We start from the raw sequence: 26449 nt of genomic DNA on the forward strand, positions 1-26449 counted from the left end.
TGTGAATGACCTAGCCAATCATTTGAACATTATTTTTCACATAGTCATGTATAGCAAAAATTGTTACTTATTTACAAGAGCTTAAGATATGGATGTTTATTCATTCATTCAGTAATATTTATTGAACTTTTACTGTGTGCCAGGCACTTATCTGATGGTAAGGATACCTCAAAGTACAAAGGCAGATCATGTAGAACCTTGTAGGTCATTATAAGGATATAGGCTTTTACTCTGAACTAAACGGAACTATGGCATGATCTAAGCAGAGAAGTAACATATCTTAGTCATGTTTTTATAAGATCCCTCTGGTTTCTGTGTTGAGAATAGATTGTCATATGGCAAGGGCTGAAACTTAAGACACCACTGCAATAACCCAAGTAAAAGATGGTGGTAGATCGACCAGGTTGGTAGCAGTGGAGTTGGTGAGAAGTGGTCAGATTCTAATATATTTTGAAGGTAGAGCCAGCAGGATTTCCTGACAAATTGGATTTGGGGTGTGAGAGAAAGAAAGGGCAAAATTGACTAAGATTTCTGAACTCCGCAACTGAAAGAATCCAGTCACCTTAAAAGAGATGGTGGAGCAGGTTTATAGGGTAGAGGTGACAGAAGATTAGGAGTTCAGTTTGGAGCATTTTAAATTTGTCTAAGATACATCCAAGTGGAGATATCATGTAAGCAGTTGGATATAAGAATCTGGAGTTTAGAAGTCTGAACTGAAAGATAAATTTGAGAATTGTTAACATTTAGATGATATTTAAAGCCATAGGACTAGATGAGATCATCAAAGGATATTAACTCTTTCCTGTAAGATACATGTTGCAAGTATATTCTTCAAGTTTATCATTTACTGTTAACTTTGTTTGAGATGTCCTTTTTAATACTGAAATTTTAAACTTTTATCTAATAAAATAGCTTCATTTGTTTTTTTTTCCCCCCTGCCTTTGGAATTATTCCTCAAAAGGCCTTTTCACCTATAAGTTTTTTTAATTTTTGCTTCCATTTACTCCAGGTTTATTTTGACGTACGTTAACAGGCAAGACTCTAACTTAATTTTTTTCCAAAGAGCTAGTCATTCTTGTATAATATATTGACAGTCTGTCCTTATGGCACCATTAATTTACATACAGTAGTCATAGGTAATTCTGTTTATTGGATTTTTATCTTATTATTTTGCCTATTTGTCTATCCTAGAGCTAGTAACTATTATTTTAAAAACTAATAGTTTATAGTATTTTTTGACATATAGCAGTGCTGGTCCCCCTTTTTTATTCTTTGTTTTTAAAGTGTCCCTGACTAAGAAATGTCTGTCAGAATCATTTTTTTCTGATTCCAAGGAAGTAAAATCTTTTAAAAATTTTGTAAATTAATTTTGTCTTCACATTTTCCTACTGTCAAATCTTCTCACTCTAGAATAGTTTGCCTCTCCATATGCATACCCTCTTGTATGTTCCTCAGCAAAATTTTAGAATTTTCTTCATATATGTCTTATATATTTGTTAATTAAAGATATCCTTAGTTTTTATATTTTTGTTATATAGACTAATTTTATTTTTCTTATATTAATAAGCCTATATTACTTCTTATTCAAGAAGAAATTAACTTTTTTAATTTTGTTAATTTTAATACTTTACCAATGTCAGTACTTAATTTTGGGATAGATATTTATTTGACTTAAAATCTTTGCTTCCAAACTACATGTCTGTTGACTTGGAGTAAAACATGCACCTATTTTGGGTCTGGAAAACAGAGAAAGCACTCACTGAGTGCCATGCAGGGTGGGGATGCCGGCAGCAGGGTTTAATTATGGAACTGATAAAATTTCTGACATTAAATGAAAAGTCAAGATTTCCTCATTACCCATCTGGAAACTCACATTTAGTAATATTTCTGTCTCTAACCTTTCCTTTTCTTAAATTTTGCACCCCATGTCAGTGATTTTATCTTAGAGTACAATAAAAGATACTAGTAGAACCAGTTTCTTATAGTACAGATATTCTGATTGAATACAGGGTTCTTATGGAAGTTTGTTTCCCCTGTAATTACTTGAATACAAAGATGTTTCATTTTATAAAAAAGATCTCTATACTAATTCCTCGTATAATAAATATGAAGCAGCAAAATGCTTACAAACTGAATCTTTCATATATCTTCCCATTTGGCAACAAAATTTAATCAGTGCCAATAGACAATGAAAGTCTTTTTTGAAGCCCTAAATACATTTCGTTTGGCCCTTAGTCTCCTTGTACACAAGGCATTGTTCAGTTATTCACCTGTAACTGCAAATATTACTGTAAATTAAAAGGTTCTTTGCATTGTCGTTTTCTTTTTTCCCATCTTACATAAGCATGAATACTAGGAAAATGAGACTGAGAGGAAAACATGGTATCTGCTATTTCCCACGGAGACAGGTTTCAAAAGGTTATGGTTGATTTATTACTCAGAATGCTGGATTAATTTAAAGGACTGTAACAGTTCTTAAAATGTATTCTCTCTTTGTGATATTCGTAAATAGCTGATATTATCTCTGTAGGCATTAATTACTACAATAACCACAATAGTGTCTTATGAATACATTATAAAATGTTTATTATTTTGGTTAATTCACTAGTACCTTAAGGTTATTTATCTTTTAAATAGTTAAAATTCATTCACCTGTACATTTGCATCTGCAAATTCCGTGAGTCACAAGGCTGTTAAAAAGAATCCAGATTTATGATTAATACAGTAATTGTATCAATCACTTGTAGCCTAGAAGTGTTTATTGAAATGCATATATTAATATTTGATTTCACTTTAGAACTTTGCCAACTAATTTTAACTTAGCATAGTTTCCCAAAATACTTGCTCACGTACTTATTAACATGAGAGCTAGCAAAAGAAAAATCCTTGCCATCATTTTGTACCAAACCTCAATTAGATCTAATCCCATTCATCAGTGTCTCCCTGTCATGAACCCTACTTTGCAGCCTGTGACTCATGTTTGCTAAATACTGCATTCTGCTTTTTACACTAACGTACAGCTCTGTAAATCTTTTAACATTTGCAGTCTTAAGCTTTTGATAAATTAGTTCCCCTGGGTAAAATCATTCAGGACACATGATATGGCACATCAAAAATGACCCCAGAAGGCCTGCCCATTGTTTAAGAGGGGGATTTTTAACTCATTAGTGATAAATTATCTAGTCTCTCTATTTAGAGGAACCATCTGTGGAATATTTCAAAAAGCTGAAAAATAAATATAGACCCCTCCTACCTAAGAAACCACATGAAATTGCCAGTTAGTACTTGTGTTTTAGAGATTTATTTAAACAGAGAATAGAGTGATGATTCTTAATTCAGTTTATTTTAAAACATTTTGAGAAGATTTGATGTAAGAAATGAATAATTATAGTGATATCTAGGACAGTTTCCATTTCTCACCTCTCCCCCTCTACAATCTACTCTTCACCCTAAAATGATCTTCCTAGCAAAGTTCAGACCCCTTACTTAGAAGAACCTTTAAAGGCTTTCCCAGCTCCATGCAGACTCACTTCCCTATGGCACTCAGTGTCCCAACCTCCTCTTAAACATGCTTTCATTTTCTTGCCTCTACAGTTTCCAGGCTTCTCCCTCGATCTTGAGTGCTACTTTCTCTCCATCCCACATCCTAGCACATTAAGATCCTTATCCTCATTGACAGTCCAATTTAGATACTGCCTTCTTTGTGAAACCTTCCCATTAATGAGTCCTCCCCACTTTGCCTGCACACACTCTTTTACATTTCCATTATATTTTTTATTCCATTGTTATAACAATTATCATATCTTACCTTCCCTCTCCCCAGCAAACTATAACTTCATTGACAGTCAAAAACAGTTTTTTCATCATTTTTAGGTTTATTGCCCCTTTCACTAATGTTTTAACCTCATTTTGCTTTTTTTCACAGAACCCCTTGTTATACACACATTTTCCTATCAAATATGAATTTAAGTAATTTTTGTTACCTGCATATTATATTTACCTAATCCCCTATTAATGAACGTTCAGTTGTTTTCCCTTTCTTGCTGTTGTAAGCAACACTCCACTGGACATCTGTGTGTGTGTGTGCATATTTTGCGACTTGTTTAATTATTTCCTTAGGCTAAGACCCCCAAAAGTAGAATAGTTAGGTCAAAGGGTCTGTACATTTTTAAAGCATTTGATATGCATTGTCAGGTTATTCTCCAGAACTATCATAAGTGTACAGTCCACCCCGATAAAGGGGGGGTAGAAGGTGAATATTTTTTTAATGTGCTTTTGTCCATTTGTATTTCATTCTGAGTTACCTGTTTATCTCCTTTGTCTTATTTTTCTATTATCTTTCATTTTCCTTATTTACTTTGTTTGATACATAGATGACCACATATGTATATATATAGATATACATATATATACAGACAAGAGCTTTAAACACTTTGCCATATATGATACATATTTTTCTTTTACTTATGGTGGTTGTTAATTTCTACGTAACCCAACTTTAAATTATAAAGGTATTTATCTATTTAATTCACATTTATGTTTTCTTTCTTCTAGTAGTAGTAGGTAGATGACATCTCAGTTTTGAGGGGTTGAAATGGTATAGTGCCTTCTATTCATATTTTTGGGTCTGTGAAGAAAATTTTGTATTTTTAAGTCTTCATTATAATCATATTTATATATGTTATTACTTCGTATTGCTTGGTTTCTTTACCTGACTTGCCCCTGGTAAATCAATAAGAGACTTTAGTTATGCCAACAACAAATATGATTGATATATGAGCATATCACTTGTCTTGCTGTGAGCAACAAATTATAAAGTAGGAAAGTTTAAGTGAACATTAAGATCATATAGTGCTAAATTCTGGTTCTGTGTTTGAGATGAACCCCACTGTGATTTTCCTGGTGGCCTATAATTAATCAAGAATTAGTATGACCATTTTAAAGTGGAAATTCAGTAAAAACTATATACATTGCTAAACTATATGATTTTTATGATGTAAGAATATTATAAAGTAAGGGTTTCTATTACTTGGGCCTTTCTTTTTTTGCTACTATGAAACATGTGTAAGTTTTAACTTCCTTTTCCTCTGTAATGGGCATTGGTTTAAAATTATTTAGATGTGACTTGTTGTTAATAATGCATTGATTTAAGGGCATTTCTAATAATAATTAAAAGAATTCATTTAAAAGTAAAAATATACTGACATTTCCTAAAACTGCTTTTAGGAAAACAGACAAAACAAGCCTGTTTTTTCTGTTTTCTATTAAAATGCATGTTGGATGATGTGTAACAAATTCTAAACAGTATACTTACTGCTGTTTATTGATTCATCTATGTTTAGGTATTATCAGCTCATTCTAAGAGGTGAAGATTTAGCTCGTTTACACCACCACTTTCTTTCTTTTTCCTACTAATGTACTAGCATATTATATAATATATAATTATCTTAAATTATATAATATCCTTGTGTATTAGTAGGATCATATAAGAAGTGGCCTATATTAATATATGTAACATTTAATCCTATGGCCTCGTTAAGGAAATTTTTTAAAATAAGCAAAAAAATAAATATTGTAAAAAAAATCTTTTAAAAGTAAAAATATACTGACATTTCTTAAAACTACTTTTAGAAAGACAGACATGAAACAACTCTTTCCTCCTTTCTACTGGAAATATTTTAGAATCCTAAATCAAATCTGTGAGATAAGCTTCTTGGAGAAATGAAATATTTGAAAGATTGAAATAATGAAGCAAACTAGATTATGCTCACAAGTGGACTTAAATAACTTAAAGAACAATGCAGCCAGTAAATACATTTTTACATGTTTCTCTTCAGGTGTAGGCAATTTCTCAAATGTCTTTTTCATATATTTCTTTATGAGACTCTCCTGTATTTCACTAACAAAGTCAAAATATCTAATTTATTGCTTTTATTGCACCGCCATTAGTTGATCATATTCCTTAAAATTTCAGAATTTGGGGGAATGATGGCAAATGGCAGGTTAAGATCTAAACTGTGTTTACTTCTTCATTAACACTTAACCAGTCATCAAATATTTGTTCATAATTTCTTTTAACCACTTAGCAAATATAATTTAGTGATCAGACAAATTAATTCTAATTTTATTACTATTTTTACTGTTTTTGTTTTGATATTAAGTTGTGGCTTATATTAATAGCATATTTTATTCTATAAAATGCTACACAGACTACACAAATGTTAACGTTCTTATGTTGTAATCTACGTAACATTGTGTTAGAATTTGGAATACTACTGATGAAAATTGTATTTTTTCACTATCCACAATTTTAGCACTTGCATTTAGAGTTAATTTTGAAAGTGGTTTTAATACTTAAAAAAGACTTTGAAAGGCTTGTAAACCTTGGCAGTCTCAACAAATGTTTTTTTCTGACTTCCTTTTTAAGTCTCTTTATGGACTTACAGTAAACAAACTTTTTGAAGCGGGAATCTCTAGCCATAATGTAGGAACAGATAAATAGAACACTAAACCACTTTATCCTGAAATGCACATTTTCAGCTGTATATATGATGCCTTAAAGCACCATATAAATATTTTAAGATATTTCTTAAACTATTAATGGTTAAGTATTACAAAGACTAGGATTGGATTCATTAAGCAAAATTTACCCTAGGGTTTAGAAGAGAGACTTTTCTATATCTCTCATTAGCTCTGATCTGTCTCTGATCACTTTTCAAATCCTGGTCTAAATTGTAGGACATAGTCATTTTGAAAAGTTATATTATTTAATCATATAACTTTCATTGCCTACCCTCTTCCCTAAACCTCTTCCCTAAAGGAGTTGATGAATAAATCTCTAGCATTGTTTATGCATTTTTTGCTTAAAAGACTTCATAACTATAAAAACAACAATAGGGTGCATTATATTGTTATTTTATTAATATGTGCCTTCAACTATTTGAGGTGTTAAAAAGCCCTAAGAGATCGTCTTGAATTTCAAGATAACTATGTTAGACCTTTATAAGTAAAGCAATACCAAAGTTATTTTTCAATGAACATTTTCTCTCCGGGAAGTTCCCAAACTGTTCTTTAGAATTATATGTATTCTAGTTAATTTGAAAACAGTAATAGAAAATGTCTTGATCCTTAAAGTGGTATCCTCTCTGTTTTTTGTTTTTGTTTTTTTTTTTATCCTCTCTGTTTAATCATCTGAATATCTCAACAGACCTGTGAAGAAATTAAAGTATATCTTACCTTCGTATGGAATCTAAATGTAAAGATAAAGATAGGTATAAGAAATATCATTAAAGCTAGAGGTCTTTAGGACACTTAAAATATCTGAAAGCAAACTGATTAAATCCATGTCCTCATACAAAATATATCTTTCATTTCTTAGAATTTTTGCTATCTAAGCTTTATTTTTATTTCTACTATTTATTATGTGCTATAAACTTTAAAGCATAACAGAATTACACATGCTAACGTTCAGATTTCACAAGTGGTTTACCTCTTCCCTGAAGAAGAGGAATTTTCCTTCATTCCTGGGACTCATGACTTTAAATCCATTCTGCTCATTCTCACCATATTGAATGATTTATTTTTGCTGATTGATTCACATTTTTATTGGCCCTCTTTAAATTACTAGGTAGATAACTGTTCTGCCTTTCTTTTTGTTGCATGCTAGGGAAAACATAAGTAGGAGAGTGAGATGATAAGCCAGTGGAGAATGGGGCTAAATAAAAGATCTTTCCCACCTTCCCTAGGCCTAGAATGTTCATTTTGCCCTTCTATTAGATTGCCAATTCCATTTCATGTTATCTGCTTGCATGTTTCAGTTTAGACTCGTAGCTTTGGCTAGTTTGACCCCACTCAGAGACCACAGATTTGGGGTAAAGCTATCCCAGGACAAGCAAGAGATGTGATTTTGGACTGCTCTTTCCTTTTATAGCCCCAAAGTTTAACCATTTTTCTTTTCATTAAAAGCTTCTGCATGTGTGTGCGTGTGTGTGTGAGTGTCTGTCTCTCCCCTCTCCCCCTGCCCCCTCCTTTTTTCCCCCTCTTCACTTCCACCTCCTTTTAAAATTCAGTTTATATTTTTATAAAAGTAATACCTGCACATAATTTAGAAAGCTAACAAGTACTATAATATTTGTGTAGGTATTCCTTGCCCTATTGCTGCCCACTCCCAATTCTTATTCACCTTTTAGCTATTTCTTTTGATTTTTCCTCCTAATTTCTAAATTTAAAATTTATACTGCTAATTCTTATTTGTTTATATTTTTCCAATTTTAGATGTTATCTACTTACTTTTATTTCATTTTATTTTAAAGGATTTAACTCCTTTACAATGTGTATACATTTCCTCCTGTCCCCCTTTTTGCCAAAAGAGTTTTTCACCTTTTTAAAAATAAATCTCTAGAGTGTTATCAAGTAAATATCGTTCTCTGTTGAGCTACGAAGTGTATAAATTCTCTTTCTTTTACAGCTTTATGGTTTCTGTATGTAGTATTTGTTTTTTTTCCCATCCTCTTTCTTGTTTTCTCCTTTATTCTACGGAAGTTCATCCTCCAATAAATTCTGGAGAATGGGTGCATAGGAAGTAAAATTTTTTTAGACCTTGGATGTACAGCAATATTTTTATTTTCTGATTGACTAGGTATGGAATTCTAAGTTGGAAATAATTTTTCTAAGAACTGTGAAGACATTGCTCCATTGATTTCTAGATTTCAGTGTTGCCATTAACTGTCATGCCATTTTTATTCTTCATACTTTGTGTGGGACTTTTTCTCCCAGGAAGATTTTGGGATCCTTGGTATTCTGAAATGTCACAATGCTATACCTTGGTGTTAGTCTTTTTTAAGTTCATTATGCTAAACAGTTTGTGGGCCTTTTGCACTGGAAACCTTTATCCTTTCACTCTGAGAAATTTTCACATATGTATTCAAGCACTTCCACGTGCTTACATACATAAAACTCCATAATATGTTTCTGCCCTTCTTTCTGTTCTGTCTTTGGAACACTTATCATTCTGATGTTGGATCTTCTGGATTGATCCTCTAATTCTATTATCTGTTTTCTAGTATTTACCTCTTTTGGTTTGTTTGTTCTTCTTTCTAGGAGGTGTCTTCCACTTTATCTTAGAACCTTTACTTTTATTTTGTTTTCCTCTCATTTTAAATTTCTAAGAACTCTTTCTTAAAATTCAGTGTTTCTTCTTATAGCACTTTGGTTTTGCTTCATGAATGTAATAATGTCTCATTTCTCAGAAGATATTAATTATGGTTATCCTAATATACTCATTTATTTCCTCTCACTTTTTTTTCCTGTGTGTAGTCATATGTCTTGATTATCATGTTGAAAGACATACTCTCAAATATCTGGTGACCCTGGTTGTGTTCTGTGTACATAGTTCGGTCTTTCAGCTAATGAGCCATATTTCCTTCTGCTCTGTTTTCTGTGACTTTTTCACCCCCTTTTCGCTCATGGGGTCTGTATGTACATGCTTTGATTTGGTTTTGATGGGGTTTTTGTTTGTTTTTTTTTCAAAATTGGGATCATGCTGTATTTAAATTTCTTTACTGCTTCATTTCATGGGATATTTTCCCAAATCATCAGATAATCTGTAAAATATGTCTTTAAATAACCGTGTAATTATGTATATCCCATGTTTTATTTAGCCATTATCCTAATTGATTAAATTCTCCCTGTGGTAGGAGCTTGGTGTAGGTAAAACGTGGCTTCTGGATTATCAGAAGGCCTGAGTTTGTGTGCCAGTTCTGCCTCTCCTTTATACTGTATTATCCTTTAACTGGTCCAGTGAGTTTCCTCTGTGCTTATTAGTAGTATGGTTTTGCCCTTAACTTCCTGATAATCAAGTAGATAGTAAGGTCCAGAGATATGGGGGAAGTGCATTCCTTTTCATGGATCTCACAGCCCAGGGAGTGTAGAAAAGAAACCAGAGCCTCAGGTAGCCTCAGGTAGAAACTTTGCCTCTTTGCCACCAGTGCTGGGAGCAAGGCCCACATGGTTGGGCACTTTCTGTTCAGTGTTCCTTTCTACGGTGAGACAGCTAGACCAGGACTAAATCTTAGGGCCTTTTAGTGCTGCTGCTAGCGTTCACATATTTTCATTTCACTGTATCTCATAGTGTTGTCTCACCCTTTCTCCTCCTACCCTATCTACTCCCTCATCCCTGTTCCTCATTTAAGGAACTTCAGTGACATTCTTCCAGTGCCTTTTACTTCACTCCCAAGGATAGCATTGAAGGATGAAGTGGGGAAATTATAAGTTATTCTCTCTATGCCTTCCTTTTTTCCAGTTCTAGCTACACAGTATTTCTCATAAGGTCCTCTACTGTCCTGGTGTGCAGATAATACTCTTCTCTTATTACTAACATTAGAGCAAGTTTTCTCCTATTTCTATTATATGGTCATTTTAAAGGGAATCTGGAAGGGGAGCTACATACCTCTACTCAGATTACCACCTTGGTTAAAACTGGTTTTCTTTTACAAAGTTAACCTTCATATCTCTTCTTGTACTAAGGGTGTTTCTAAGGCGAGACATTTAAGGTGGAGCCAACCAAGGACTGGATCTTCTAGTGAGCAATTTAAGTATTCAGTGCCTTTCTATCTTGTGCCCCTACCAAAAAGAAAAGGTTCTAATATCATGTATATCATATATTACTTGATTAATGCATTCACTACAAGACCACATTTTGCATTTTCAAGGCTTCGCTAAACATGGATTTAAAATGCATTGACTCCTTTTAAAGTAATTGAATGTTCAAGATAATTAACAAGATATTGGGAGTGAAGCAGTCAGCGCTTGTGTCTGAAATCGCAGTATGTCTATGTCTGGAAGTGAAGATAAATGTTTCAGTTGTTTGAGGGTGTTTAGAGATGAGAAAGTAGAGTGCCTGACCTAAAAGTAGATGCCCTTTCCCATCACTCTATTAACTTACATCTTCCCCTCACATTGCTTTTCGTACAACTTCCTAGGAGCCAAAATCCATTTTCAATAAATTTTCTTCTTTCTGCCACCCTTGTTCTAGAACCATTTCCTGCTTAGCCTCACTCTCCTTCCTTCCTTTTCCCTACCCCAGCATGATAATAACACCCATCATCTCTAACTAAGAAATCATATCCTCAAACCCCAAAGAGACCAGAGAGGGAAGGAGGCAGGTTCTAAGACACCTGAATTCACTTGGATCAGAGCTCCTCAAGGGGACAGGACTTCAAGCCTGATGAGTGGAGGCTGGGAGCAGGTAATGTCAGTAAGAAGAGAATGCCAAATTTGAGGGATGATATTTAGGACCTTTTGAACTTCTCTGTAATTGTGCATGTCAAATGGTTCATGGTTTTATGGAATGTTGTCAATTTCTGTAAAATGGTATAAAATTAATATATACTACTCCTTTGTGTGAACTCCTTATCTTTGTTCCTGATTGTCAGATACCTCATCACACCTATGTATGTTATTACATACATTCTGGATTTACTTTATATAATTTTTATCTGATTATTTGATTACCACACCCTTCCCACATCTATCACTACTACTACCACTCGAGTCCAAGCTCTTGTTATTTCTTGCCTGAGCTATAGCAATAGTCTTGTTACTGTTCTTGTTCCTTGTTTCCTCTCTTACCCATTCATATTTTCTCCACACAGTAAGCAAAGCAATCTTTTTTAAAAATGTAAATCAGATCACATCATAACCATGCTTAGAATCCTCCACAGATATCCCTTTGCACTTGGAATAAATCCAAGCCCTTATCCATATATCCTAACACAGGCTGGCCTCTTTCAATATCTCTAGCTTCTCATTTCTTCTCTCCCTCTAACTCACTACACTTCAGTCACACTAGCCTTCTCTCGTTTCCTTGAGCTCAACAAATTTATTGTTGCCACTGGGTCTTGCGCTTCCTGTTTCCTCTGCCTCTTTCCCCAGATCTTTGTAGACCTGCCTCCTTCATAGCCATTCAAGTCTCAGATCACATATCCCATTCTTAGAATCACCTTCCCTGGCCATCATAAACCACACCCCTCCTATCTCCCATCACCCTCTACTCCACTTTTCTGTCTTACTGTCTTTACAGCTCATATATCATTATTAACGTATTAAGATAATTTATTTTTCTGCCTTCTCCCCTCAGAAATGTAAATTCTTAACTGTTCTGTTTTCTGCTATATTCTCAATACCTAGAAAAGGTCTGGAACATGGCAGTGCTTAATACTAGATGAATGAACAAACAGTGAATCTTTTTATGCACATGCAGTCCTCTTAGGTTGTTTTTCTTGTTCCATAGCTGACTACAGCCTTTTTTTTCATTAATCAAATAAACGTTGATACTGTATTGAAAATAATAGTAGTAACTTCTTTTAAAGGTCTCGACGTTATGGTTATTGTTATTATTTGGACATGAATTTCAACAAGTCATATTCACATAACCATGGATCATAACCATTTCAGAGCAATAGAAATGCAGTACACCTACACTGTGCTGGAGAATTAAAGTTCCAAGACATGGTCTAGAAATAACAAAATTTTTCGGAACATAGGATACGGGCTACCTTCTATCCTTAGTATATGATGTAGTAGGCTGGTTCTTTAGATGGAGAGACCCTGGAGAGAAGACTTGCTGTCCTCCCAAGCAGCTGCCAATCTTTTCCATCCCACTTTATAAGAGCCTACCTTATAACGATGCATTTTTAATGTCCTGTCACCTCCTGTGTGGCACCTCTATTGCTGAGGTATTTCATTGACTACCATTACCTATTAGAGTCCCTTGTTCTGAAAGTCCTTAACTACATGATTCCTTTTCTCGTTTTATGGGCCCTTTTTAAAGGAATTATAATCTTCCTCCAGGTTCCTTCTTTGTCATTTCCACTCTGTAGGCTAAAGAATTACAGAATCTTGTTAGATAGTATTTTCCCAGGCTGAATCAAGGGAAACTACAGACTCCCCAAGCCTGCTTTTCTGGAAAGTTACTGCACATCCTCTAATGGAAAAGTACAGCAGATCTCTTTTATAGACATAGACCTAGCATATCCAGTGGTTGTTGTAGCCTCTAATCCAGCACCCTCCAGTTTGCCATACCCACTTCAAGTATTCTTGCCTAACTAAAGGGGAATGACTATTTATTATATAGCTGTATTTATATATTCTGAATATCGTATTCAAAATGAAATCTCATGTTGTTTATCGTGCTCTTTTAGTCTTCAGGAATAAATGGAATCATTATCCCCTTACAGTTACAGTGAATTGACTGTCTTAATTTTTATTTAAGCCTTTAAATCTTATTTTGCTCTGATTATCTTCTGAACCTTTCTTAGCAACTAGTCAGCCTAAGTAGTCCTGAATTGACCATCTATTTTCTGCTCTCTTTTTATTTTATCTGTACTTAATAACTGAGAGGATAGAAAGAAAAGAACCCCCTGGATTTGTATTTTGTACATGCTGTGTGTCTGTAGCATCTCTCCTTTCAGGTCCAGTAAAACAGTGGTATGTGAGTCCATTATCGGCTGCATCTTCATGTTTCTCCTTCAAGTTATCATATCCTATCAGGAGAGAAGAATTATAGCTAAAGATAATGTCATTGTAAGATTACTATTGCTTTTACTGCAAACTGTTACTTAGTCTGATCATACCAAAATTTGATATTGGATGTATGTTTAGATTATCCCAAAGAACTGGTAGATTTTTTTTTTTGGTGTGTTATGGAAGACACCCCCCCACTTTTCATGCTGTTTATAAGCAATGGAGAAAACATGGTCCACCATCATGGGAATTTGCCCACTGCCACTCCAGAGATTATCCCTCCGTAGATATGCACAAGAAAAATAGTTACTCTGGATAATCCTTATCCCTTGAGGTTTCATGGTCCATTGTGTTCTAAATTTTAGAATGTTGTTACGACGCCTGCATGTTCAAATAACACTTAGATGTGCTTGCTTTCACAATACCTTGGGTTTATATTACAGTTTATCATCAGCCTTGATAAACTGGATATCTGATAAACTGAAAGTGAAATATATTCAAACAATATATTGTTTGAAATATATTCTTTTGGTGATAATGATGTGCTGGGTATTGATGGAATACTGGAAAGTAAATTACAGCTTACCCTGTGAACGTCACAATGCTAACAGTTTAAGCCTATATTTCTAGAGCCTTTCCTTGAGCTCTAAGTATTTTATAGATATTATCTAATCCTAGAAAATCCCTGTACATAGAAAGATAGTATCCCCTTTTTTCTAGGGGGTATTAATGCCCACACTGCTTAAGTGAGTTGCCCAAGGTCACTCAGTGAGTTGTTGGTGAAGCCAGAAATAGAATCCAAGTCTCCTGACTCCCAATTCAGTTTTCTATCCTCGATATAGTTTTCTATCCTCTACATACCCCTGCTCCCTCTCCTGGGAAAAGAAGTTAATCTTCCAGCTATTAATAGCCACCAAATTGGTGGTAGCAGCACAGTGGAGAAAAGTTACTGTCTTTACACTGCAGCATTAGTATAAAAATATCTGGTAATGGAAAATTTGACAAATGTCATGTTAAAGGGAGTGGAAAATTATTTTAAGATCTGGATCTCATTTATCTAGTTCTCAGAAAAGTAAAATTCCTTAGTAGAACAGGGATCATATTTTTCTTCCTGTTTTTAAATTGTATTTCCTAGAGGGTAATTGTCAACCTAGCCACAGCAGAGTCTACTGTCAACTAATGTAATAAGAATAATGCATGTACTGTTGCTGATTGTTATAAGTGTATTTTCTAACTTGGTTGAAAGTTTGAATTGCTTTATTGAAATACACAGCACTTATTTTATTCAGCTTTCAGTGTTACTTAAGTTATTATTATATTGTAAAGCAAATATAACATCAATTGGGAATTTTACTGCCTGATTTGAAAACATGGTGAGAAATACACATTACAGTTTCTTCCCTGGACAGCACACTCCAAGCAGAGTTACTTTGTGTCAGGCACCATGAAGTTTACCAGAATGAAATAGGCAAAGCAGAAAAAAATATATATTAATTAAAAAATGCAACATAAGTACACTGGAGCTGATCAAGATTATTGTTATACATGTAATCAAGTCATTATTTTGTACACTAAAAGAAAGTGAGAAGTCTTTATGTACTTAAATATTTAAGCATGTCTAGTATTGTGGGAGTTCACACTTAAGTTCAAACAAAACAATTTGTCTCTTAATTTTGGAGCAAGGAACAAGAATTCCCCTACTAAAAATCTCTGGGCATTATGTTTCTGTTTAAAGATTACTAAACATCTTTAATCAGGGGAATGACATGATCAGAATTATGTTTTAACTGTAAGTGTAGAAGAGGCAGGATTGGTGAAGATTGGGAAATGCAAGGAAAAAGTAAAAATCTAGTTATATGGGACCCACGTGACTGAGAAGGTAGTGGCAAGAGGATAATTAGAAATAGAGTGTATAGCCATAAAAAAAGAATGAGATAATGCCATTTGCAGCAACATGGATGGACTTAGAGATTATCATACTAAGTGAAGTAAGTCAGAGAAAGACAAATATCATATGATACCACTTAAATGTGGAATATAAGAAAAAAGATACAAATAAACTTATTTACAAAACAGAAAGACTCCCAGACATAAGAAACACATTTATGGTTACCAAAGGGGAAAGGAGGGGTAGGGATAAATTAGGAGTTTGAGATTAGCAGATTAAAAACTACTGTATGTAAAATAGGTGAACAACAAGGTCCTACTATATAGCACAGGTAACTATATTCAATGTCTTATAATAAACTATAATGGAAAAGAATTCAAAAAAGAATATATATATAAAACTGAATCAATTTGCTGTACACCAGAAACTAACAATGTTGTAAACCAACTATACTTCAATTAAACAAAGAAAAAGAAAAGAAATAAGAGTATAGAATAAGAGGGTCAGGTGCAGATCCTTAGAGAAATGTATACATTTACTGGATGCAGTTTATTTTCATAATTGCCCAATATCTCAAGATAGCTGTATCTATAATATTGATATTAGCTACTTCGTATCTATTTTCTGTTGTAGAATTTCTTTATAATGAGTTTATTAACTTTAACGTTATTAGCAATAACTTTTTTCTTTCCAACTTATTTATTTTCTTTTAAATTTTTATCAATTTGGCAGAAAATATACTTATTACTGGGGGTCTTTTTTTTCCTTCTCTTAACTGGTAAGGTTATTGGAAAACTATTTAGGCAACATTATTGAACTTCTTTTTAATTTTGTTGAACAGGCACATCTCCGAGTGAATCTAATCTGCTTAAAATTCCTCCACAAAAAAGAACCCGAAGAAAATTAATGCCTTCTCCCTTGAAAGCAAAACATCCCCAAAAATCTACACTGTCTGAAAATATGCAGCTCAATGATTCCCTCAGCAAAGAACTTCAACCCATTGTGTATACTCCAGAAGACTGTAGAAAAACTTCTCAATATCCATCTGCAGTGACCTTATTAAAATCATCATCACATACTACCAGTTTTCAGGCCATCAACTCAAATACAAACAGTGATAATTCTCTGAAAATGTGTGAAGTAGATATCCCTCTCAGCAAGAGAAAAGAATATGGCCAGGAGGATTTGGAGTCTACATTTGTTATATGTGAAGACACCAAGAGCTTGAAAAGTAAATTACCTGAACAAGAATCACTACCAAACAATAACATTTTACAAAGGTACACAGGACTATTTGCCAATTCTTCTTTTGTTTTATTTACATAGCCTTTAAACTATTAGCTTTCTTTTTCCTCTGTAGGTATATTTAAGATCTGTTTCACAGATGAAGTATGCTATCTTGATTACAAAAAGTCAGTGTTTTTACCTTCATTAAATCTTAATTGTCTTTCTCTCTAAATATTAATCCACTAACACAATATTGTGAAGTCTTTAATTTTAAAACTTAAGTTGATTGACCCTTGTTAGGCTAGAGGAGACCTTAAGATATATTTAGTTTGTTCTTCATACTCCAAAGTTAAGATGTTACAAGCCATCAGTGGATGATTACCAATTGTTTATTATTATTCATTAATATCTTCACTAAAGGAAATACCACAGCTTCTATTGATGTTTAGCAAACCTCAGCTCACTCTGAAATAGTCGTAAGTCTAAGGTATGGTTGACTGCATGTCATCCAAGCAAAAACATATCCTTCTCACTTAATATGTATGTTCACAATTAATCTAAATATGGGAAGAATGATACCTTCACCTTTCTATGCTGTGGGAATGCAGAAATCTATCTATGGTTTAAAAAAGAGAAAAGAAAAGCCCAGGCAATCAAGGGAAGTTTATAGTATTGAATAATGTTTTCCTTTATGTATTAAGACAAAATGATGTTCTAATTATGGAAGTGTATGCCCCCTTTTTTCTCCATAGTACAAATCAAAATTACTTTTTATTTTTCATTATTTAATATACAGGCTTGCCCCTTCTTCATTCTCAACTAAACATTCTCTGCCTATACCAAGCATAGTACCATCCTACATGGCAATGACTGCTGCTGCCAAAAGGAAACGGAAACTAACAAGGTACATTTAAACATAAACTGGTTCAGGCTTTATACACATGTAAGATCATCTTTATACTTTGTTTCCTACAGCTCTTTTTATTTCTTGTAATTAGACTGTCAATTCACATTTAAGCATACATATAGTAAACTGCTCTGAATGCAGCACTAGTTTTATTTATTTATTTATTTTTGGCTGCACTGGGTCTTTGTTACTGTGCGCGGGCTTATGCTGCTCTTCTTTGTGGTGCACGGGCTTCTCATTGCAGTGGCTTCTCTTGCTGCGGAGCATGGGGTCTAGGCGCACAGGCTTCAGCAGTTGTGGCGCACGGGCTCAGTAGTCGTGGCGCACGGGCTCTAGAGCGCAGGCTCAGTAGTTGTGGTGCATGGGCTTAGTTGCTCCGTGGCATGTGGGATCTTCCCGGACCAGGGCTCAAACCTGTGTCCCCTGCGTTGGCAGGTGGATTCTTAACCACTGTGTCACCAGGGAAGTCCCAGCACTAGTTTTATATTATCAAAGGGAGATCTTGATAAAGCCCAAATATTTCACTTGATATTTGTATAAAGTATTCCATATTTCAGATTATTAAAAATAAATTTAAAAGTCTTCTGGCCTTCAGAAAGGTCATTTAAGTTTTCTTCTGTTGACAATTTTTACTCATTTGGTATTTCTCCCTCCAGACATTACTGAATTTCTTCAGTCCTAAAATTATATTATTTTAATGGATTTTGATGTATGACTAAAATGTGATGAGTGAATAGACTTCTGTTTCTGGCTATGACATTGTAGCTTGTATCAGACCAAGTTTTCCATCAGGAACAATTATAAAAACTGATAAAATTCAACTAACAGCTGCTTGAAGGCACTCGGGAACAACCAACACAGCCAGGACTTGAGGGTCTAAGATCCCAGAGGAAAGGAAAACAAGTTGTGGAGAACGAGACCTTCTCTGCCTCTTTTTTTCCATTTAGCATTTGCCAGTTCATGGCATCAAATATAGAGGTCAAGCCAAAAATGGAAGCCTATAGCTATCAACATCTCACTGAGCTAGGGAAACAAAATCTGTGTAGCTTTTGCCCTCAAGGTCTTGGCCAATTTCTAAACTCTGTGTAATAAGAGGCCACAAAACCAGCTAAAAGTGGCTGCCAAGAGGCTAAAGTAATAAGCAGAGTTTTGACCTTCTTATGGGACCGGGACACAAAAATTGTTGTTTAGGGATCATCATGGAGAAAAGGCCCTGTTAAACGCCCAGGGTTTTATTTGAAATCTTTGAAGGCCTATGCTTTAGGTAGGAGTGGGGCAAACTGGAAATAGACTGGTTCTTGAAAGCCTGAAACAGACCTTTGACCAGTTCAATCCCATTTTGGATCAAGGTGATCTAGCTCTATTTTGCCTACTTGCCAGAAGAAAATTAAATCATCTCTGAAGAATATACCACCTCCAGCGTCTACAGTTTTTCATATGCAGTGTTATAAGCACTTAAGCAAAAGTTACCAAGAATGCCGGGGGACAGGATGAAATGACTGAAAATCAAGAGAAAAAAACAAATTAGAGAAGCAGTGATACAGATATTGAGATTATCAGATAGGGACTTTAAAAATTTAATTGTGATTAAGTTCAATAAAATAGATGATAATTTCCCAGAGAACTGGATTCTATTAAAATGAATCAAATGGATATTCTAGAACTGAAAAATAGAATATACTGAAATTGCAAACTCAAATCAATTTAACAGATTAGGCATGGCAGAAGAAAGTTTAGTGAACTGTAAGATAGGTTAATAGAAAAATATTCAACCAATTGCAAAAGTATAAAAAGATAAAAATATAGAGAAGAGCAAAAAGAGACATATGGGACACAATTAAAAAGGTCTAGCATATGTGTATTTTGAGTCCCAGAAAGAAGTGAGAAAAAGAATGGGAAAAAACAGTATTTGAGAAGATGCTGGCTAATAATTTTCCAAAACTGACCAAAGTTGGCAAATCACAGGTTTGAGAAGCAATGCAAACTGCAAGCAACATTAATACAAAGAGAAACATACCTAGGTACATAGCAGTAAAACAGCTAAAAATTAAAGACAAGGAAAAAAGTCTTAAATATATTGAGTTATATGACATGAAGCCCATTATATAGTCTTTATATCCTGTAGCATAGAATGCAATGACAAGATACAGTGAATGGTTAAATTGTAAAATGGATCTGACTTGCTTTACCTCTTTTTCTTTAACATGTGATTATGGAGAGAAGAGCATACAATCTTAAGATAACTATTTTTTAAGTTTCCTATATTCCACCATGGACGTGTTATCATCCGGGCTAGTGCTAACAAATTTACAAACAGCCTATTTATTTGTGCCACATAGAGTATCATCTCATAGTTGCATTTAGCATCTGTCCAAAGTACCAGTGGAGTCTTGAAATGTTTATGTTTAAAATTCATGGATTGATTTTTCCTGAATGTCTCTGACTATCCATGACATTTACAATTTTGTGTTTTGCTGTGTCACAAATTTGAATTGTGCAATTAGTCATATATGGGAATCAGTCACTTAGCCTAGCTAACCACCATCGTCTGTTTTACCCATCTTGTCACTAATTTTCATTGTGTGAGTCATGTTATTCTTTTCTTTAATTAATGCTGGGAACTTTCCTTGTTCTTCACTGGTAGCATGCTCTGCTGTTGTAACTAAGATGTAGCAAAAGTTTATAGCTAAGAATAACTTTTAAATGTAAACAGAGTCATTATCAAAACCAAATGATTTTTCAAGAAATGTCCTGGTATGTAAATTGTGTATTTGGAGTGGGTTTAGATGAGTTAAAGGGCTTCCGAAATAAAATTAAAGGACAACTAAAGAAAGTAAGATTTCTCATAGCCTATTAATTGCTCTGTTACATTCCCTCTGGTACCAATAATTAGATCCTGCCATTAACTAAGGTTAAAAGAGATTAATGCTAGAAATGTACATAATTACTTTTTAAAAGAATCTTCCTTTCCCCCAATTAAATCTACATGAGCTTGAGAGTAATGGACTCTGGTATTTTCCACTTAACAGCTTTATGTACATATTTAGGTGTGTGTATATTTTGTTATGGTTTTTAAAAATGAGGAACAGCTCCATGTATATAATTACTTTTTTATTTTTTATCAGTTTTTCTCTCAAAAGAAAAAAAAAATAACATCTAGAAGCACTGGATATTCCAGAAAACTACCAGACTGAATTTTTTAGTAACTACTGAAATTGAGAATATCAGATGTGTAATCATTTCAATTTATATAATCACTGTAACAGACTATTTTAACTAAATGTATCAATTTGCCAAATACACAAATATATATGTAAATTTTTTCTTATAAATTGTATTTATTAGTTTGGGGTTTTGTTTTTTTTTGTGTCTGGTTGGTTGGTTGGTTTTTTGTTTGTTCCACAGTCTTTCTTGGCACTCAAAAGTGGTCTCACACCTACATACATCTTTGGTTTATTTTGAAAAATGTCTATGATTCCAACTAGAAATTATCTCCACTGAAAGAATATGAGATGCATTATGTTTATCAAGCAAAAATATTATACCTATGTAAGGGAACAAAAGACTAATCTTAACTTTTATTAATAGTTATGGAAATACATTTGGCATACAACTAGAAGATTCTGTAGGTTTCTTCTCAAAACAGTCTTTAAAATAATTTGAATTTGTACCCATACCAATTTTAGGTCTTTTTATTTTGTGATCTAATATAAATCTAACAAATTTATAACAAATGTTAAATATTTTATTAGTTGACTATGTTACCTAAATCCTAAAAATGTTTGAGTGTGTTTTACTTATATATAAATACATAACTTATTTGATTAGGCTTTGATTTCATTCCTAGAAATGTGAGTTTTATTCAAATAGATTTATTCAAAACCCTGATTTTCAAATAAAAACAATCTATGAGTGAAAACAAGGTCTTAGAACTAACCAAAGTGAAGAATCATACCATAAAATAATAAAGAAAACCTTAAGATATATTGCAGGGAAAACAACCCTCATCGAAAGTAACCAGTGACATTGATCTTTACACTTGAAGACATAAAATCACCAAATGACCCAAAAAGAATTTTTGCCTTAGACAGCTGATATATATATATATAATCAAAACTGTATGTTTTAGTATCCAAAATAGATTTATAGTAACTAGTTTATTTGGCACCATTTGTGAATAGAAAATTTCTACAACTGAATTTATTTACTTTCATAACACAAGTACTTCTCTGTAACCATTTTGGGAAGATATTTGCATTCTTGAACAGAGCTGGCAAAATCATCATTATGAACACCATAATCATTTCTCTTACAGGCTCTAGAAAATTTAGATACATAGGTTGACTTATTTTTCCCAGCATTCACTGTGCTTATACCCATTTTTCTTTGCTAACATATTAAATTGCCATTTCTGACTAGTTTCATTGAGCATATAACCCATATTCTCCTGTTCCACAAACATAAACCCACATCACTTTACCACAGGTTTAGGATTACCAGAACAAGTTGTTGCCATAAAGGGAAACCTCCAATTGTTAATCCAACTGACAAGCAAATTAATATCTTGTAAATTAATAACTTGTAAAGTGGTATATAATATCTTGACTAGCCAGAAATTTCCTAAAATTAGCTTATTTGAATCAGTGTGGAAAGGGATGTTCATCTCCCACTTTGACCTCCAATCCTGCCTGCTAAAACTTGATCCTCTGTAGGACTGGGAAGGGTTGGATTGCTATTTTTCAGGACCCAGATCAATCTCATCTCATCCACAAAATCTTCCATTTTTCATTCTTCTTCTGAACTCAGGAACCTGCGGTTTCTTGTAGTTTGAAAACCTGTGGTGCTGTTTTTTGTTCTGCCTTTTATTATTTTGTGTATTTGTCCTATTTTTCCCCCATCCCACCATATATCTATTATGTAAGTTTTCAGGACATGGGTTGTTTGTGCCTTACTCACTTGTATATCTTGCGACATGAGGCCACAATAGGTGTTTTGTAATATGTCAACTCAAATTGAGTTAGAAATTTGACCCATTAATAACATGAGAGTGATATAAATTTTTGAAGACAAAACAAATGAAAATAGGTCATTCTTTTCATTTCACTTTCTATAATTGCAATAATCAGAGAGAGATTCTCATTCTATTACCATGCTTTGATTTAAAAACAAGGTTTGCAAACAATCTCACCTGTTCCTATTCCCCAGATTAGGGGTTTGGTAATCTGAGATTAGTTTTTCACCTCTTGCAATGTGCTCCTTATCTCTACACTTTGAATAACAGTGCTTGCATGCAGTCCAGCACAGCACCCTGAAATGCTCTGTTAAAGAATTGTGACATACACCTCTACTCATAATCTCCAATTTGAACGTCATTAAAATCACACACTGCTAAACTTCCCTATGGGCCAAAAATTTATTTAGTTTCTCCAATTACTTCTATGGGATTTTACAACTTAATATTTTAGTATTTCACGTTTTCTTTAATCATTATTGAATGTAGAATATGTATTTGAATTTAGAGATATAAAAAAAGACTTTACTAAAATAAAAATTTTCCCTTGAAGCTCTACATCAAATACCTCACTAAGTGCTGAGGTAAATTCTGGATCTGCCAAGCGTGTTCACCAAGATAATTCAAGTGATAAGCACTTCCAAGAAAACAGACCAACAATGGGTATGTTTCAGCTCTTATTTTGATATTTAATAACATGATTAACTAACATATGTATAGTACTTTACATATTTTTACAGTGTTTTCATGAGAGTCTCCTTTTATGTACTCATCACATTTATTATTGTACATGGTGAGTGTGGTTATCCCTGTTACAGATAAGAAAACTTAAGACACAAAATAAAAAACATGCTCACCCAAGATCACAGAGATATTTCATGATGGAGCCAGAACCCAGAACTGGATCTCCTAACTCTATATTCTGTACCCTTTTTGTTATCCATACTGCCTCGTATTGCAGAAGAGTGTGTAAATAATTTAACTAATAATTGAAATAATTAACTATGTTATTTAATAGGTTAGTGATTAAGTATATTTTACAGATAAACTGTATCCACTTGAAATTTTTCTCTTAGCCTCTTATTTTTAATAATTTGGCCTCTGATTCATTTGTGCAATTATTGTGAGGTTCCAGTCTATACCTAGTTACAATCATATTTTAACTCCAATTAGCAAGTTGAAAAAAAATGCTGATGGTGGTGATTACATCCTCTCAATTGCATATGGAGGTGACATGAGTCCATGGTAAGGAAACATCTTCAGTGAAACTAGAGGTATATAGCACCCACCAATTCCTAGGCCTTTGTGTCCAGACCTATGTTTCTCTGACACTGTAGTTCCTAAGACTTCAATCAGGAAGTATTTATTTACTATGCAGTCACTATGTGCTAGGTTCTGTGATGAATATAAAGATCATTAAGACCCAGTTTGGTTCTTCTCTAAAGGAACTTATAATTATAGCACTTGGAATTTAAAGGTGTTTCATGAGATAACGAGTATGTCTAAGAATAACATGAAAACTATTATTAATTTTTTTTCTGTCAATGCTTTTTCATTAGAGTAATATAAAATTCCTCAATAGCTTTGCCAAGCTGCATTGATAAATCCTTACTTCTTGTGGTGCCCAGTGGCAGTTGTTTACCTTAAGCTCAGTGGAAATGTCTTTCGTGCAGATTTAAAAATCAAACAATGAAGTCCTGAAAAGAAGAATTTACTATGATTATTTGGTTCAACATGCCATATTTAATAATGTTTAACATTGTGTATATGCAGTTGTTGTAGATATGTACTGTCCCACTGGTCTTCTGAAAAAGTTCTCCAGGAAGTCATAATCCTGCAACCAAACAATAAATTTATGATAATTCTCAAATAATAGAGACTTAGGTTTCCTAATATGCCTATTTTCTAAGAATAGTATAAAATGCATCAAATATCTTATATGTAAAGAGAGATGAATAATCTATAGAGAAAACAGTGGGAGAGAATACTAAACTACAGTACTTGCCAAAGAGGAAAGATTTTGTCTTGTTAAGGATAATGGAGCACTTAGAAAAAGGTATTAGTTTAAGGGAAGATAATGGTTTATGTACATTAGGATATCCAAGTGAAAATGGCCAAATACACATCAGGAATTACTAGAGAAGTAAAAGAGAACTGGGGCTGCCTTCCTTAGAATGTATTCAGCTGACTCCAACTAACAGTGTACAAATTAAAAAGAAAAAAAAAAAGGAACATCAGTGGGAAAGAAGGAAACTCTGTTTACTGAGCATTTAGAGAAAATAAGAAATAGTGTCAAGAGAATATGTGCCCCTAAAACTAAAACCTAATGTGATCAAGAAAATGGATGAGAGATTAGACAGACCCATAAAGAAGTCAGTGGCCCCCTTTTGTAACAACACTTCGTTGAGTAGAGAATCATTGTGAACACTGAAGAAGAACCAGAAGAGTGGACATAGATGGAACACATTTTAGAGGTAGCTGTGAAAGGAAAAAAGAGCTATGGGATCAGGATCAGCACATTAAGAAGTACTGGACTCAAGGGCTTCCCTGGTGGCGCAGTGGTTGAGAGTCCGCCTGCCGATGCAGGGGACACGGGTTCGTGCCCTGGTCCGGGAGGATCCCGCATGCCGCGGAGCGGCAGGGCCCGTGAGCCATGGCCGCTGAGCCTGCGCGTCCAGAGCCTGTGCTCCGCAACGGGAGAGGCCACAACAGTGAGAGGCCCGGGTGCCGCAAAAAAAAAGAAGAAGTACTGGACTCAAATGATACTTCTAAATTGGAAAAATATGAAAGTTTGAAAGTCCTTGGGAAATAATCCAAAGAATGAAAAACAAAAGTTGATGATGCACAAAAGAAAGGGAACAATGTTCACAGAAGTAGTCTTTCCTTAGTTCAAGAACAGAAGTAAATGTGGTAGTTTATTCACTGACTTCACTTGATAGCTTTGGGGCAGGGGAAGGGGTGTACGTACATGCGCACTAAAACTTCAGTTTACAATGTGGAGAAATGAATTTCTACTTTCAAACCAAGGGTATTAATGTTTCTTTGTTGGTGTTCTGTTTTAAATCAGGTTAATTAACAGCTGTGAAGTTTAACAAATGGTGAAAATTCTTTTTGAATGATACTTTTACCATATTTATGTATCTTTTTATTTCTTCTCTAGAATATAAAAGAAACATCCATAAAGTAAAGCCAAGCATGGTTAGAAAATTTGGAAGAAATATTTCAAAAGGAAATCTAAGATAAGTCTCTTCAAACTCAAGGGAAATGAAATTGACAAGTCAGCTTTTAAAAGGGTTTGTTGCCAGTACCCTTTCAGAAACTTCTTAAAAATCTTTGAAAGAAGACCATCTTAAAAGCTAGGTTTACCCAAATACCTTCAGCAAGCAGAAAACGAAATTCCTTCTGTTTTGTGCTTTTGTATTCTAAGCAAATGTAAAATTTCAACAGAAAACGTGTGTTTTAAGTTTCTAAAATATTTGCTGCCCTTTAAAATACCTAAGTCAGTATGGTAGCAACTCAGTTTTACTATGCTACAACAAGTTGATTAGGACATTTTAGAAAATAGTAGGCTTAAATTATCTTTACTGTTTTTTAAAAATAAGGAAAATTTAGGAGTGATAAAATTATGACCCAGGATTTATTTGGTCTTTTCTTTCCAAAAATACTTTGATGTACAAATGTACATATATGTGCCCATAAAGTTGTTGTAAATATTATTTAAGTAGTCTTCATGAATAAAATACTAATATTGTTTCTCACTACTAGATACATTAAAGATGTAGATTTTACAGTGCTTGCTTTTCTGTCTCGTGACTACCCCTTACACACCTTAAACTATTATTTTTTATAAAATGTTACTTTTGTATATTTGTATTTCAGATTAGCTCAAGATATG

General features: G+C 33.8%; 1 protein-coding gene across 1 annotated transcript in view; it reads left to right on the plus strand.

Moving 5' to 3' along the window:
* KIF18A (kinesin family member 18A) overlaps nucleotides 1–26192 on the plus strand; it is a 79544-nt gene extending 53352 nt beyond the window's left edge. Inside the window, exons 14-17 of the mRNA XM_030864825.2 lie at nucleotides 16251–16689; nucleotides 17433–17540; nucleotides 23108–23217; nucleotides 25715–26192. Coding sequence (XP_030720685.1) covers nucleotides 16251–16689; nucleotides 17433–17540; nucleotides 23108–23217; nucleotides 25715–25797 — 740 coding nt within the window. The 3' untranslated portion in view covers nucleotides 25798–26192. The remainder of the gene's footprint in view (nucleotides 1–16250; nucleotides 16690–17432; nucleotides 17541–23107; nucleotides 23218–25714) is intronic.
* The last annotated feature ends 257 nt before the right edge of the window (nucleotides 26193–26449 follow it).

The sequence above is a fragment of the Globicephala melas genome, chromosome 8 (genome assembly GCF_963455315.2).
Source record: "Globicephala melas chromosome 8, mGloMel1.2, whole genome shotgun sequence".
Classification (NCBI taxonomy): Eukaryota; Metazoa; Chordata; class Mammalia; order Artiodactyla; family Delphinidae; genus Globicephala; species Globicephala melas.